Source organism: Pseudorca crassidens, chromosome 11 (genome assembly GCF_039906515.1).
Source record: "Pseudorca crassidens isolate mPseCra1 chromosome 11, mPseCra1.hap1, whole genome shotgun sequence".
Classification (NCBI taxonomy): Eukaryota; Metazoa; Chordata; class Mammalia; order Artiodactyla; family Delphinidae; genus Pseudorca; species Pseudorca crassidens.
In genome coordinates, this window is record NC_090306.1 from 1,640,378 (window position 1) to 1,653,018 (window position 12,641).

General features: G+C 57.6%; 1 protein-coding gene across 1 annotated transcript in view; it reads left to right on the forward strand.

Moving 5' to 3' along the window:
- Window positions 1–12,641, forward strand: part of CACNA2D4 (calcium voltage-gated channel auxiliary subunit alpha2delta 4) — a 91,356-nt gene that overhangs the window by 20,707 nt on the left and 58,008 nt on the right. The window contains exons 13-22 of the mRNA XM_067698599.1: window positions 2,944–3,004; window positions 3,607–3,757; window positions 4,535–4,609; window positions 4,873–4,962; window positions 5,038–5,151; window positions 5,458–5,536; window positions 7,111–7,260; window positions 8,350–8,426; window positions 9,187–9,267; window positions 9,908–9,982. Of these exons, the coding sequence (XP_067554700.1) occupies window positions 2,944–3,004; window positions 3,607–3,757; window positions 4,535–4,609; window positions 4,873–4,962; window positions 5,038–5,151; window positions 5,458–5,536; window positions 7,111–7,260; window positions 8,350–8,426; window positions 9,187–9,267; window positions 9,908–9,982 (953 nt within the window). The remainder of the gene's footprint in view (window positions 1–2,943; window positions 3,005–3,606; window positions 3,758–4,534; window positions 4,610–4,872; window positions 4,963–5,037; window positions 5,152–5,457; window positions 5,537–7,110; window positions 7,261–8,349; window positions 8,427–9,186; window positions 9,268–9,907; window positions 9,983–12,641) is intronic.

The window sequence follows — 12,641 nt, forward strand, 5'->3', positions numbered from 1 at the left end:
TCCCTCAGTGGTACCTCTTGTCTCTGCCCAAATCCACAACAAGCCATTTGGTTCTTTTCCTGTTCTCTGGAGTCTTGATGAACAAGTTCATCCCTCTTCCATGGAACAGCCCTTCAGATGCTTGAAGACAACTCCCATGTCCCTCAAGCCTTCCCCAGGGTGGAAATCCCGCCACATCGGGGCTTCCAGAGCCGTCAACTTGTGTGCAAGCACAAAACTTGCCCATTTGTAAACCAGGTTGTCGCTGTTGCTGCTGAGTTGCAGGAGTTCTCTATACATTCCGGATATTTCCTCCCATTCTATGGGCGGCCTTTGCACTCCGTCGACTGTGTCCTCTGATACATGGAAGTTGTTGCCTGTGCTTTCTGGTGTCAGCGTAGTGTTTTAGTTATTGTATTGTCTGCTTCTCAATATTTTTGTATTCCCCTGTGATTTCTTCTTTGATCTCTCAGTTATTTAACTGTGTGCTTTTTAAATTTCCAAATACATAGGGATTTGATATTTATCTTTTTAGTATAAATTCCTAGTTCAGTTGCTTTGCAGTCAGAGGACACAGTGTATGTGGTACTGAATATATGAAGTTAGCTGGGATTTAGTTAATAGCCTAGTATGTCATCACGTTGTGTAAATATTCCATGTGTGCTTTAATCGCTGGATGAAAACTTCTGCTACGTCATTAGATCAGGCTTGTCAACCGTATTGTTTAGATTTTCTGTGTCTTTGCTGGTGTTGTGTCTGCTTGACTCTTGTTAGCCCTTATGACACCTTTTAAGTCTGTTTTGTCGGTATTCATAGCGTGATACCAGTATGTTCTCAGTTGGTATTTGCCAGACATATATATATTTTTTCCATCCTTTTACTTCCAATCTTCTATGTCATTTTGTTTTAGCCATATCTCTTGAAAATAGCTTATAGCTTTTTAATTTTTATGCAAACTGACAACCTCTTTTACCATTTCGCAAGTTAAGCACATTTCCATGTATTATGTTGATATATTTGGACATGCTATTATCTTATTTTTTAAATTTCTACTCATCCCTCTAGTTCTATGTTTCCTTTCTTCGTCTTTTTTAATGATTTATGTTTTTTGATAAATCTCCCCTACCCCTTCCTTCTCTTTTTTCTGTCAGTTTGGAGCTTATTCCTCTGTTCCCATTCTTTTAGTAATTAGCCCTGCTGTTTTATCAAGCTTTTTTTTTTTTTTTTTTTTTTTGCGGTACGCGGGCCTCTCACTGCCGTGGCCTCTCCCGTTGCGGGGCACAGGCTCCGGACGCGCAGGCTCAGCGGCCATGGCTCACGGGCCCAGCCGCTCCGTGGCATGTGGGATCTTCCCGGACCGGGGCACGAACCCGCGTCCCCTGCATTGGCAGGCGGAGTCCCTCAACCACTGCGCCACCAGGGAAGCCCTCAAGCATTTTTAACATGCGATATAACAATTAAAATACTATTTCCACCCTCCTCGCAGTCAAAAAAGGGCTTTAGAACTCTCCCACTTGCACCTCCACCTCCCCACCCTGACTTATTTTCATCTAATGTTTCCCTGCAAATTGGATACTCTCACTGTTGATATTTGATACAAATACCCCTTGTGTGAGTTCCCGGGCGCTCTCTCTAGGTTCTGGGAAAGCAAGGCCACAGCAATGAACATCACTCCCACAAGACTCCTAGGTGAGCAAAGCTTTTTCATCGAAAGGAGAGCTGGTGCAGCAGAAGGAGGGAAAGGGCGCCAGCTCCCTGGGGACGTCTAGGGAGGGGGGTTAAAGGCCGCGCCGGGGAGGGTGCAGAAGCCTGATCAGCTCGTGCTCGATTCTCGGGTTGGTTGGCGTCCGGTGAGGTTTCGAGCCTCGTCCACCTGGTTTCAGCCAGTCTGGGGCCCACGTGCCCGCGGTCAGCAGTTCTCATCGGTGGTGTCTGCTTCCTGCAGAAACAGCTTAGGAACATGTGCAGACCTTTCTCTGTGTCTCTCAGGGAACTGGGAGTTCGGTGACTCTGCTAGGTGGGGGGTGATCGCCCGCGTTGTCCTTTGGAAACCACGTACTTACATCAGTGGAGCAGAGACAGAGCTCATCTCTCACTCCTGTGGGTCTCCGTTCACCGAGCGCTTTGCTTCACGGGGCCTGTGGAGCCCTCTTGCTAGAGGCCACCCCTCGGTCCTTTTCCACAACGGCCACGCTCTCGCCTCCCTGTCTCAGCAGCGCCCGTCATCCCGGGAGGACACGTCTCATGGTTCTTGCCTCGCTGCCTCTCACCCACAGGGGCCTGTTTCTGACGCACGTGGTGACCTTGGCTTGTGGGGCCCGACTTGGGAAAGCTTCCCTCGAGAGGGTTGACCTCTGTTTCTGCTCGGGGTTGAGGGCACCCCGCCCGGGACCACCAAAGCCCTCTTCTAAGGTTTGGGTTCAGAGCCAAGAACTTCCGTCTCAGCTGCCCCTCTCCGTTGCTGTGCCGGGAACCCGTGTCAGACCTGCCAGGCCCTGGGAAGGCCTGGCCTTGGGGAGCTTAGTCTTGTAGGCAAATCATCCCCCCCCGCAGCTAACAGGGAGGGCGCGAACGCCAGCAGCTGGTCTGCCTGGGGGCAGGTGGGCTGCAGCTCAGAGCCCCGGCTCTCGCCTGCTCTGTGCACGCTCTGCTGGATGGCAATGACGCTAAATAAAAGTCACACCCCTGGGCCTCCCCGTCTAGTTTGATGGGAAGTTTAGCCCCACCGATGAGTCCCAGGAACCACATGGCTGGGTGGGGGGGCGGGGTCCTACCTATGAAATTAACCCAACTCTGGATCGGGGCCGCTGGGAGGTGAGTGTCCCTCCAAGAGCCGGCCTCCCTCAGTTCACAGGGGCTGACCTACTGCCCTGGGGGTCCTGGCCGTGCCGGGTGTCAGCACCCAGGCGGAAGCTCTGGAGCAGCCTCTCGAGCCAGCGAAGAAACCAGACTTTCCTTCCCCAGGCATCAAATGGACGCCTGATGAGAACGGGGTCATCACCTTCGACTGCCGGAACCGCGGCTGGTAAGCGTCCCCGGGGCGAGGCCTCAGGGGCCAGCATCTTTCTGTAGCCTCGGATGTTGCCTCGTTCTCCTGCCCTGAGCCCACCCCCACCCCCAGGGCCGCAGGTAGAACTAATCCAACACAGGAGAAGAAGAGTGTCCTTCTGCATCCCTCTCCCCCGACCCCGTACCCCCCGTCCCCCTACAGCTGCTCTGCTCCAGCCCTGACCGCATGTGTCTCCCCTGCCCCAAACCTCCTCCCAGGGCTCTGAGCTGTCTTCGCACCAGGCTCTCCCCTCCGTCCTTACCCCTCCTCTGGCAGATCTGTAACCCAGTCTGAGGGGGCATCCAGCTCCCTGCCTTCCCACTGCCAGCACCCCGGGACCAGGGCTGGCCCGAAACAAAGAGGACAAGGGTCACTATGAGCACTTGACCATTCGATGGGCACAGTCCCAGCCACGGCACCCGAAATGGCTCCAGAACTGAGTGGTTCCGGACCTGAGAAACCCCGGGCGTTGACCTGAACTTTGAGCCAGAGTCTGAATGGAAACCAGGGGGACCTGGTCGGCGGCGGTTCTGGCTCAGCTCTCCCACCGTCGGCCTGTCCCTTCCTTTCTGCTAAAGGTACATACAAGCTGCCACGTCCCCGAAGGACATCGTGATCGTGATGGACACGAGCGGCAGCATGAAGGGGCTGCGGATGGCCATCGCCAAGCACACGGTCTCCACCATCCTGGACACGCTGGGGGAAAACGACTTCGTGAACATCATCTCGGTAAACTCGCCTTCCCGTTCCAGAAAACCCGTCCTCTGCCTGCACCGGAATGACCTGTACTTACGGCCACCCGATGCTTCGTGCTGTGAAGGACCCTATCCCCTGAAGCTGGGACTCCCCACCCAAGACAGGCTTCCAGGCGTCCACAGTTTCTGAAATTACGTGGGAAACGCATATGTCCATTTCTCGGAGTTGGTAGATTTACTCAGGTTCTCAGACGAGGCTGGGGTCCAGTCCAGATGAAGGGGTATCCGAGTAGATCCCTAACTCAGCCCCGCCCATGTGCCCTTGCCTGGCGCCACTGGGGAGAAGCCTCCTGCATCTGCAGGATGGGTGACCCCAGGGCCCTACTTCCATCCTCCCCAAATCCAGGCAGGTCGGGAGGAGGGGCCAGCAGCCCCTGGTCCTGCTTTCACAGCGACTCTCCTGAGGGTCGCTCCACCTGCCCCCAAAAGGTGATGAAGTGGAGGGACAAACAGAAGGAAATGGGAGAGGAGAGTTAGGTAACTCCTGGTCTCCGTGAGCCCCAGGGATGGACGGCACCCAGCTGGCCTCCTGGGAAGATGCCAAGGGCCAGGATTTGAGGGAGAACGTTTAGAGTTAAGGCCCTACTGTTCCCTCCCCTCTACTCAGAGAAAATTGCCCAAAACCTGGGGTCCCCCAAGGTCATATTACACAGGGGCCCGGGTGACCCCACCCCTGGCCCGCCATGAGTTGCGAGCTCCGTCACTGGGCCCTGACTTTCCCAACTGATCTTGTGTGTTCTGCCCTCTGCAGTACAACGACTACATCCACTACATCGAGCCTTGTTTTAAAGGGATCCTGGTCCAGGCGGATCGGGACAACAGAGAGGTGAGTGTACCTGTGCTGGTCCAGCATCTCCATCCAGGGGTGAGGGTGGCCCTGCACCCGGCCACTCACACCCTCTCGGCTTACCCTGGGGGCATCTGAGAGACATCTGCTGCAGGGGTCCAGCCATGAAAGTAGGGGGTGGGTCCTGCAATCTTGTTCTTCTGGGTGAATAGCTCTGCGCAGCCTCTGAAAGTACGACCAAAGGGGAAGGTTCCCTGGTCCACTGACCGGCTGACCCTCCCCCATCCTCTTCCCCGGGACAGCACTTCAAACAGCTGGTGGACAAGCTGATGGTCAAAGGTGTGGGGGTCGTGGGCCAAGCCCTCAGTGAGGCCTTCCAGATCCTGCAGCAGGTACGGCAGCTGGCGGAGCAGGGGCGCTGGGGTGGTGAGGGGAGATGGGGAGTCATGGCCACGTCCTCCACGCAGTTCCAAGAGGCCGGGCAAGGAAGCCTGTGCAACCAGGCCATCATGCTGATCACCGATGGGGCCGTGGAGGACCACAGGACAGTGCTGGAGAAATACAACTGGCCGCACCGCAAGGTTCCTCCCTGGGCGGGTGGCCGGGGGCCGGGGGAGCGCCTCCTTCTGCCGTGTCCACACGCCCCACCCCGTGAGCCCCAGGCCCCGAGCGAGGGCACGGTAGAGACAGAAGACTGCTGGCTGTGAGCCCCGCCGGGCAAGCCTTCACGCCGGGCGGGCATCCCGGCGAGCCTGGGCCCCGGGCCCTTCCTGATGCAAAGGGGTGAAAGTGCGGAATCCAGAGACCCGGTCCCAGATTCAGACACAGACACGGTCAGGCCTCTCGCAGCCGGGACTCTGCTGAGTCCGCCGTGTCTCGTCCACCAGGTCCGGCTCTTCACTTACCTGATCGGGAAGGAAGTAAGTTTTGCTGACCGCTTGAAGTGGATCGCGTGCAATAACAAAGGTGGGTGACGCCACGTGAGGCAGGGCGTCCGGCGGCCTCACCTGAGCGCAGGTGGGAGGGCATCCCCGGACCCCGCAGGTGCTCAGCTGGGCCTCCCACAAAGGGACCCAGAGCAAAGGTGACAGCATCCGCCCCCCTCCTGCTGAGACAAAGCAAGACCCATGTCGATCGCTCCCTGCGGGGCTCTCACCCCCGTGACACCTCCCGCAGCACGCCTGGAGGTGGTGACTCCCGTTCTGCTGTCTCTTCAAATAAGCCTTATCCAGACTGCCACACGGAAAACCATGTAGACATGGGCCCGACCTTTCAATGTCAGTCGTCTCTGATGTCCAGCCTCCGTTCCTGCTGCTGCAGATGAAGCCCGTGTGCTCTGTTTCTGCTCCAGACAAAAGGCAGAGACCGTCATTTTCTTTAGATTAAGGTTTTGTGTGTGGCAGCCCTCATCTGTCTCTGGCCAGAACCCAAGACCCGGGCCTCGAGGTGCCGACTCGGGTTCCTCGATCCCAGCAGGACATCCGAGAACCTGCTGTGGGTGGCTGACTCTCCCGGCCCTAGTGGGTCGACGTGGTCAGGAAGGCCCGGTCCAGTCGGGGAGGCGCACACATGAGCATCCGGGACGGGACCTCTGCATCGCGCTGAGGGGCAGCGGGGCACAGGCTGCCCAGGGTTCTGGGCGAGGGGCGAGCCCTCCGCGTTTGGGGGGTCCAGGCGGGCCTCCTGAAGGACAGGGTTCTAAGGTGAGACAGAAGGAAGTGGTAGGAGTGAGTCAGATGCAGAGAGCGGGGAAGGATGTTCTGGGCCGAGGGAAGGGCATGGTCAAAGGGTCCCAGACAAGAGGCACCCTGGGAATGAAAGCTGTCCCATTCCCCAGAGCTGGCGACAGTGTTCTGTGGGAGGTGACGAGCGGTCACGTGATAAATCGTCACAGCCTTGTAAAGCATTTGCTCTTTTTTTTTTTTTTTTTTTTTGCGGTACGCGGGCCTCTCACCACTGTGGCCTCTCCCATTGCGGAGCACAGGCTCCGGACGCACAGGCTCAGCGGCCATGGCCCACGGGCCCAGCTGCTCCGCGGCATGTGGGACCTTCCCGGACCGGGGCACGAACCCGCGTCCCCTGCATCGGCAGGCGGACTCTCAACCACTGTGCCACCAGGGAAGCCTGGCATTTGCTCTTTTAAATACCGCCTCAGCTGCGGCCCCCTCCCAGTAACTGAGGGACGACAGCAGTCAGGGAAAGGAGGAGGTGGGGCTCTCAGAAAACAGACCCGGGACAGAGCTGCCTGCAGGCACCGCTGAGGACAGCCCTGCAGGGAGTGAGGGGTGGCCTCGCGCCCTGAGTTGAGGCCCTGCTTCTCGGGCAGGGGGACCCTCAAGGTTCTGCCAAGTCCAGCCAGGGCCAGGCCTTCGTGCCCCCGCAGCACCACTGGCCTCCAGTTGCCCCGGGAGAGGACAGCCTTGGGGAAAATGGTACCTAGCGGCCCAGGGCAGCTCCCAGCCAGGGGCCCAGCCAAGAGCCGTCGCGGCTGGGGGTGCGCAGGCCCTGCATCCACAGCCATCCGCCCCTCCCCTCCACAGGCTACTACACGCAGATCTCCACTCTGGCAGATGCCCAGGAGAACGTGATGGAATACCTGCATGTGCTCAGCCGGCCCATGGTCATCAACCACGACCATGACATCACCTGGACGGAAGCCTACATGGACAGCAAGGTGGGGCCCCCAGCGAGTGAGAGGTGACTCCTGGGTTGGGAGTGGGGTGGGCAGAGCACGTCCTGGAGAGACACTGGGGGAGCGACACCTTGGCCCGGGAGCCCCGGGAGCAGACCACCCCCCCAGGGCCGCACCCCCGTGGACAGAGCCGTCTGCTGCAGACTCATCCCTCCCTTTTCCCATAATCCTCACCTGCTCTGGGAAGAAAGGGGGCCAACCAGTGATTCAGGACACTACGGCTTAACCAGCGGCCTCCCTCAGGGCCCAAGTTTCCAGCAAGACCTCCTTTAGTTCTCCCCCATGCAGGACCAGACACGGAAGGTAGACAGTCAGATGAGATGTCAGGGAAGGGACCTTCCTGACACGCCTCAAACCCAACACAGACGCAGATACCTGCTCCAGCAGCGTCATAGCAGGCTGGGATTAAGAGACATCTGGAAATAGTGGCTTCGATAGGAGAGAAGTGTGTGTCCCCCTCACGTAAAAGGGGACACGTAAAAAGTGGATGACGAGCCCCCTGGCCCCTTCCCGCTGCCCCCTGCCCCCTGCCATCCCTGGGATCCACATAGTCCAGGTGGCTAGTGGGGTCAGGACGACTGCGGACGAATTCTAGGCTTCAGGTGGAGGAAGGGAGGGGTGCACACCCCACCTTTAAGAGAAATGTCCAGGGACTCTTACCTGACACTTAATCTGGCATCTCAGTGACCAGAACCTGTCCCCTGTTGACTCCTCGGCCTGTCCTCTTGCTGTCTGAGCCTCTGTTTCTGGGCTCATGCACAGATGGGCTGGTCCCACGGGTGCACCCTCATCCTTGGCATGGCCGAGACCAGAGGCCTGGGTGAGCCTGGGTGTGCTCAGGGGCTGGGCCGCATACTCGGGGCTCTGAGGCCCCCTCCGGCTTAGGGCTTCATTCGCTAAGTGACGTCAGCCCGCTCCCCTGTCCGGCCTTCCCCGTCCAGCCTTTCCCCCAGCTGTCTTCATGCAGAGAAGGGAAGCCTCCTTGGGGATTTCTTCCTCCCGTTGGAAGGTGCCCATGAGTTGTGGTTGAAGTGGCGGCTTGGGTCCCCAGTCTGTGGACACTGCCCTTCGCTCGTCCCCCTGACAGCTCTCTACCCGCAGGCGCAGAGCATGGCGCTGCTGACCACCGTGGCCATGCCTGTCTTCAGCAAGAAGAACGAGACGGTAAGTGTCTGCTCACGAGTGGCTGCCCAGCTTAGAGCTCCAGCCGCTGCCTGGCGTCGTTAGACCTGTGGCTCTTGACGTGGCCTCAGAGCCGCCTTGGGAGGGTTTAAGGTCAGGTTCCAGGCCCTGTGCCCAAGTAGCCATGTCAGAATCTCTGGGTCGGGAGGGGATGGGGCAGGGGCCACACTTCCCGAAGCCGCCCCGTGATTCTGTTCATCCAGCCTGGCGCTGACCCGCTGCTCTGGACTTGGGACCCTGGCTTGGGGATCAGGGCCAGAAGGGTCACCTGCCAGGCTTCCGGCAAAAGCACACGGAACCTGCTAGTGTGGGCAGGCCCTGGCTTGTTCGTAAAGGCTCTGGTGGGGAGTGTGGGAGCCGTCCGTCCTCTACCTGGCCAGGGAGTATTCCCTCACGGGCCCTGGGCGTTTCAGGGCCCCTAGATGAGGGGCCCTGGGATCCCAGTACTTCAGCCTCTCCTGTGAAAGCTCATATTTCATTCAACTTTGTAGTTCATTTAAATATTAAACTTAAATGTTAATACTGGACATTAATCTTCCCAGCGGCTGAGATTACTCCTGGGGCCTCTTCTAGTAGGTTCTAGATTTTTATTCCAGGGAGCTCTGCCTAAAATCTAACTGCAGAGCAAAGACCACCTTAGGTCCAAGTGGCTTCCTCTTCCGGGCTCTGGAAAGGCCGTGGGTTCAGTTTGGCCTCGTGCATGGGAAGCCTGGTCCCCCCTGAAGCTGGCATTTCCTTCCAGCGATCCCACGGCATCCTCCTGGGTGTGGTGGGCTCTGACGTGGCCCTGAGAGAGCTGATGAAGCTGGCGCCCCAGTACAAGGTGAGCCCGGTCAGGCCCCCAGGTAGGGTCACGGGCCTCCCAGGAGCCACCCCACCAGGCTCTGGAGGCTCCCTGCAGGCAGTGCAGCCAAGCTCACAGCTGGGACGGGGCCTGCGGCCGCCCCTCAGCCCCACCCCAATGTCACACCCCCGACGCCCTATTCCCCCTCCCCGGACACCCCACCCCCAGACATCCCCCCATCCTGCCCCCCACATCCCACCTCCGGACATCCCGCCCTTAGAGACGTTTGGGCACAGAGCAGGGGAACCAAAACTTGGGCCCCTGGGACGCTTGGTCACGGCAGCCGCGACGTGCTCTGTGTGGCCTTCGGCACGTCTGTGCCGTCCTGGTCCGCCTGCCCACCACGCAGCCCCATCTGGGGAGGAGCGAGGCTGTGTAATCAAAGCCCCAGAGCAGTGGTGGAAGGAGGCAGGTGGTGACGTTCGTTGTTATGGTCACTGCCGACTGGAGCAGCTGGAGCAGAATTCAGAGTGAGCGGCTGGAAGCTGCCCAGCTTGTTCATACTGTCGCCAAAACGGGGCTGTGAGAGGTGGTCTTCCCGCCCGTGGCCCCGCCCCCTGCCCGGCCCCAGTCCTCCTGCACAGATACCCCCTGACCCCCTCCATCCCTGTCTTCCTAGCTCGGGGTGCACGGCTATGCCTTTTTGAGCACTAACAATGGCTACATCCTCTCACATCCTGACCTTCGACCCCTGGTAGGTACCGATCCTATTTGCCTCGGGGGTCTTAACTGTGCGGGATGTGGGGGTAGTTCATACAGACGGTTAAAACACGCCTTCAGCTCCATTTAAGAACCCGATGGACTACAAGAAAAAATCAAGTCATGGTCCCTGTTTTCAAATTGCTTATGATCTAGCAGGAGAGACAAGGCAGAAATGCACGAACTGGCAGCAGCCAGTCTGCAGGGAGCCTGTCATGAGTGTGCAGTGTCCCTGGAGGACCCGTCCCCTTCCCCGTTGTCACCCCGTCAGTCACCCCACGCTCTGTCTTGGAGTCTGACCGTGTGTCCCCAGATCGCCAGGGGCCACCCCAAGGGCGTAAGTGCCAAGTTAACACTACAAACGGCAGGAGGCGTCCCCCACGAGCTGGGGAGCAGAGCTGAGGCTGCCCTGAGGATGTGTCCCCAGGGCTCCTGCCCCCTTCCAGCTCCCTCCATCCCAAGGCGGGAGCCCATGGCGTTTTCACCTGCGTTCAGATGAGCAGCCGAGGCCAGGAGAGAAAGCAGCAGCCTTTTATCTAAGGTGCTGCCTCCCCGGCCGGGGGGCTCCCCGAGACCTCCATCCGTGGCAGTAGTGGCCACACCTCCCAGTGTGGTTGTTGGGAAGCGGGGAGGGGAGTTGGGGTCCCAGCGGCATCGCGACCCTTCCCCTCCACCAGTCTCCTCTGGAGTCAAGGTTGGCACTGAGGACAGCAGCACCGCGGGCGCCTTTCCGAGCTCTCTCCTGCCCAGGTGCCACGGAGAGACCAGCCTAGGCCACACTGCTGTCCGTTCAGGTCAGACAGACGCTGAGTGACCAAAGGCACTGATTGAGCTATTTAAGGAAACGCTAGGGGTTCAGAGTTGAGAGAGATCAAGAACACTGACCTCTACCAGCGGGTCCTGTGGGGGGCAGCCCCAGGGCCAAGAAGATGCCTCATTGGGGAAGAACAAAAATGTTGGCCCTTTAGATTAAGGGGCCCCAGTCCCAAACCTGTCTTCACATCTATGTAGTGTGGATGAACATAAGGTCTCAAGCAACCCATGCGTACTGGGGGCCCGTCGCACGCCTGACCCAATCACACTCCGAGACGCTGTCAACAGACATTTATGGTCCAGTTAAGGAAACAGACTTACACAAATGAAACGATGAGAGAGCTGTACCACGCAGAACATTATCCCATACAGCAAAGCCAGCACAGTGAGACTCCCGTGGAGAGAGCGATCCCTTCATGACAGGCGTCGAGGAGAAGAATAGCTGAGTTTAAAAAAGAAAAGTCATAGAGGACATGCCTAGTAATAAAGGAGGGGCCTGAAATGTCTCCACGTCAGTGCCCAAACTAGGAGTAACGGAAGCGGAATTACGGTTTCCTGAGGAGCCCGGGACGGCCTTTCAGGTATCCTCAGGAACTAGGAGGTGGCGATGAGCCGGGAGGGTCACTCCTTACTCAAGAGCACCGCCCTGAACAGGAGCGCAGGGCAGGGCTGCTTGTCATGAGAATAGACTTTCAACAGGCCAAGAATGGGAACATCGTTCGAGCACAGGCAAGAAACTGGAGACACTTTCTTGAGAAAAGAGGAAACTTGCTGAAGCAAGATACACAGTGATGGGGGACGTCAGCCATTCAAGCATCTGTGGGGGGCCTCGTCCTGCTAAATAGAGACCTCTGCTTAATTCCTAATGACCCTGATGATAAACTATCCTCTTTCCTTTTTTTTTTTTTTTTTTGCGGTACACGGGCCTCTCACCGCTGTGGCCTCTCCGGCTGCAGAGCACAGGCTCCAGACGCGCAGGCCCAGCAGCCATGGCTCACGGGCCCAGCCGCTCCGCGGCATATGGGATCTTCCCGGACCGGGGCTCGAACCCGTGTCCCCTGCATCGGCAGGCGGACTCCCAACCACTGCGCCACCAGGGAAGCCCCTCCTCTTTACTTTTTTGATCTATCACCAAATTAAACCTGGGGAATGCTACAGACCTAACAGCAGATGACTTGACGATATCTCTCTTGGTGTCAGAGAGAGAGAAGTCAGGGCCAGAAAATGATAATAACACTCAAAGAATGTTGATGAATGGTCCTGTCACGCTGGATGGAGGGCTTTATCGGGCTTTGCGGAATCTGTCTGTCCTTGGCTCTGCTCGCTCAAAAATTCTATCAACAAAGACTTCCCTGGTGGCGCAGCAGTTAAGAATCGCCTGCCAATGCAGGGGACACGGGTTCGATCCCCAGCCTGGGAAGATCCCACATGCCACAGAGCAACTAAGCCTGTGCGCCACAACCACTGAGCCTGTGCTCTAGAGCCCGCAAGCCACAGCTACTGAAGCCTGCGCGCCTAGAGCCCATGCTCCACAACAAGAGAAGCCACCGCAGTGAGAAGCCCACACACCACAATGAAGAGTAGCCCGCGCTGGCCGCAACTAGAGAAAGCCTGTGCGCAGCAACAAAGACCCAATGCAGCCAAAAATTTTTAAATCAATCAATCAATAAACTGCACACAAAAAATCCTATCAACAAGATGAAAACACAGAAGGAGATGCCATGGGATATGGAAGGTATGGCTAATACATGAAGGGAGAAAATTAGTATTCAGAAAGTATTCTTCTAAAATGATGGGCTGGAACTAAGGAGATGAAATATATTAGGAATGCATGGAAAGTC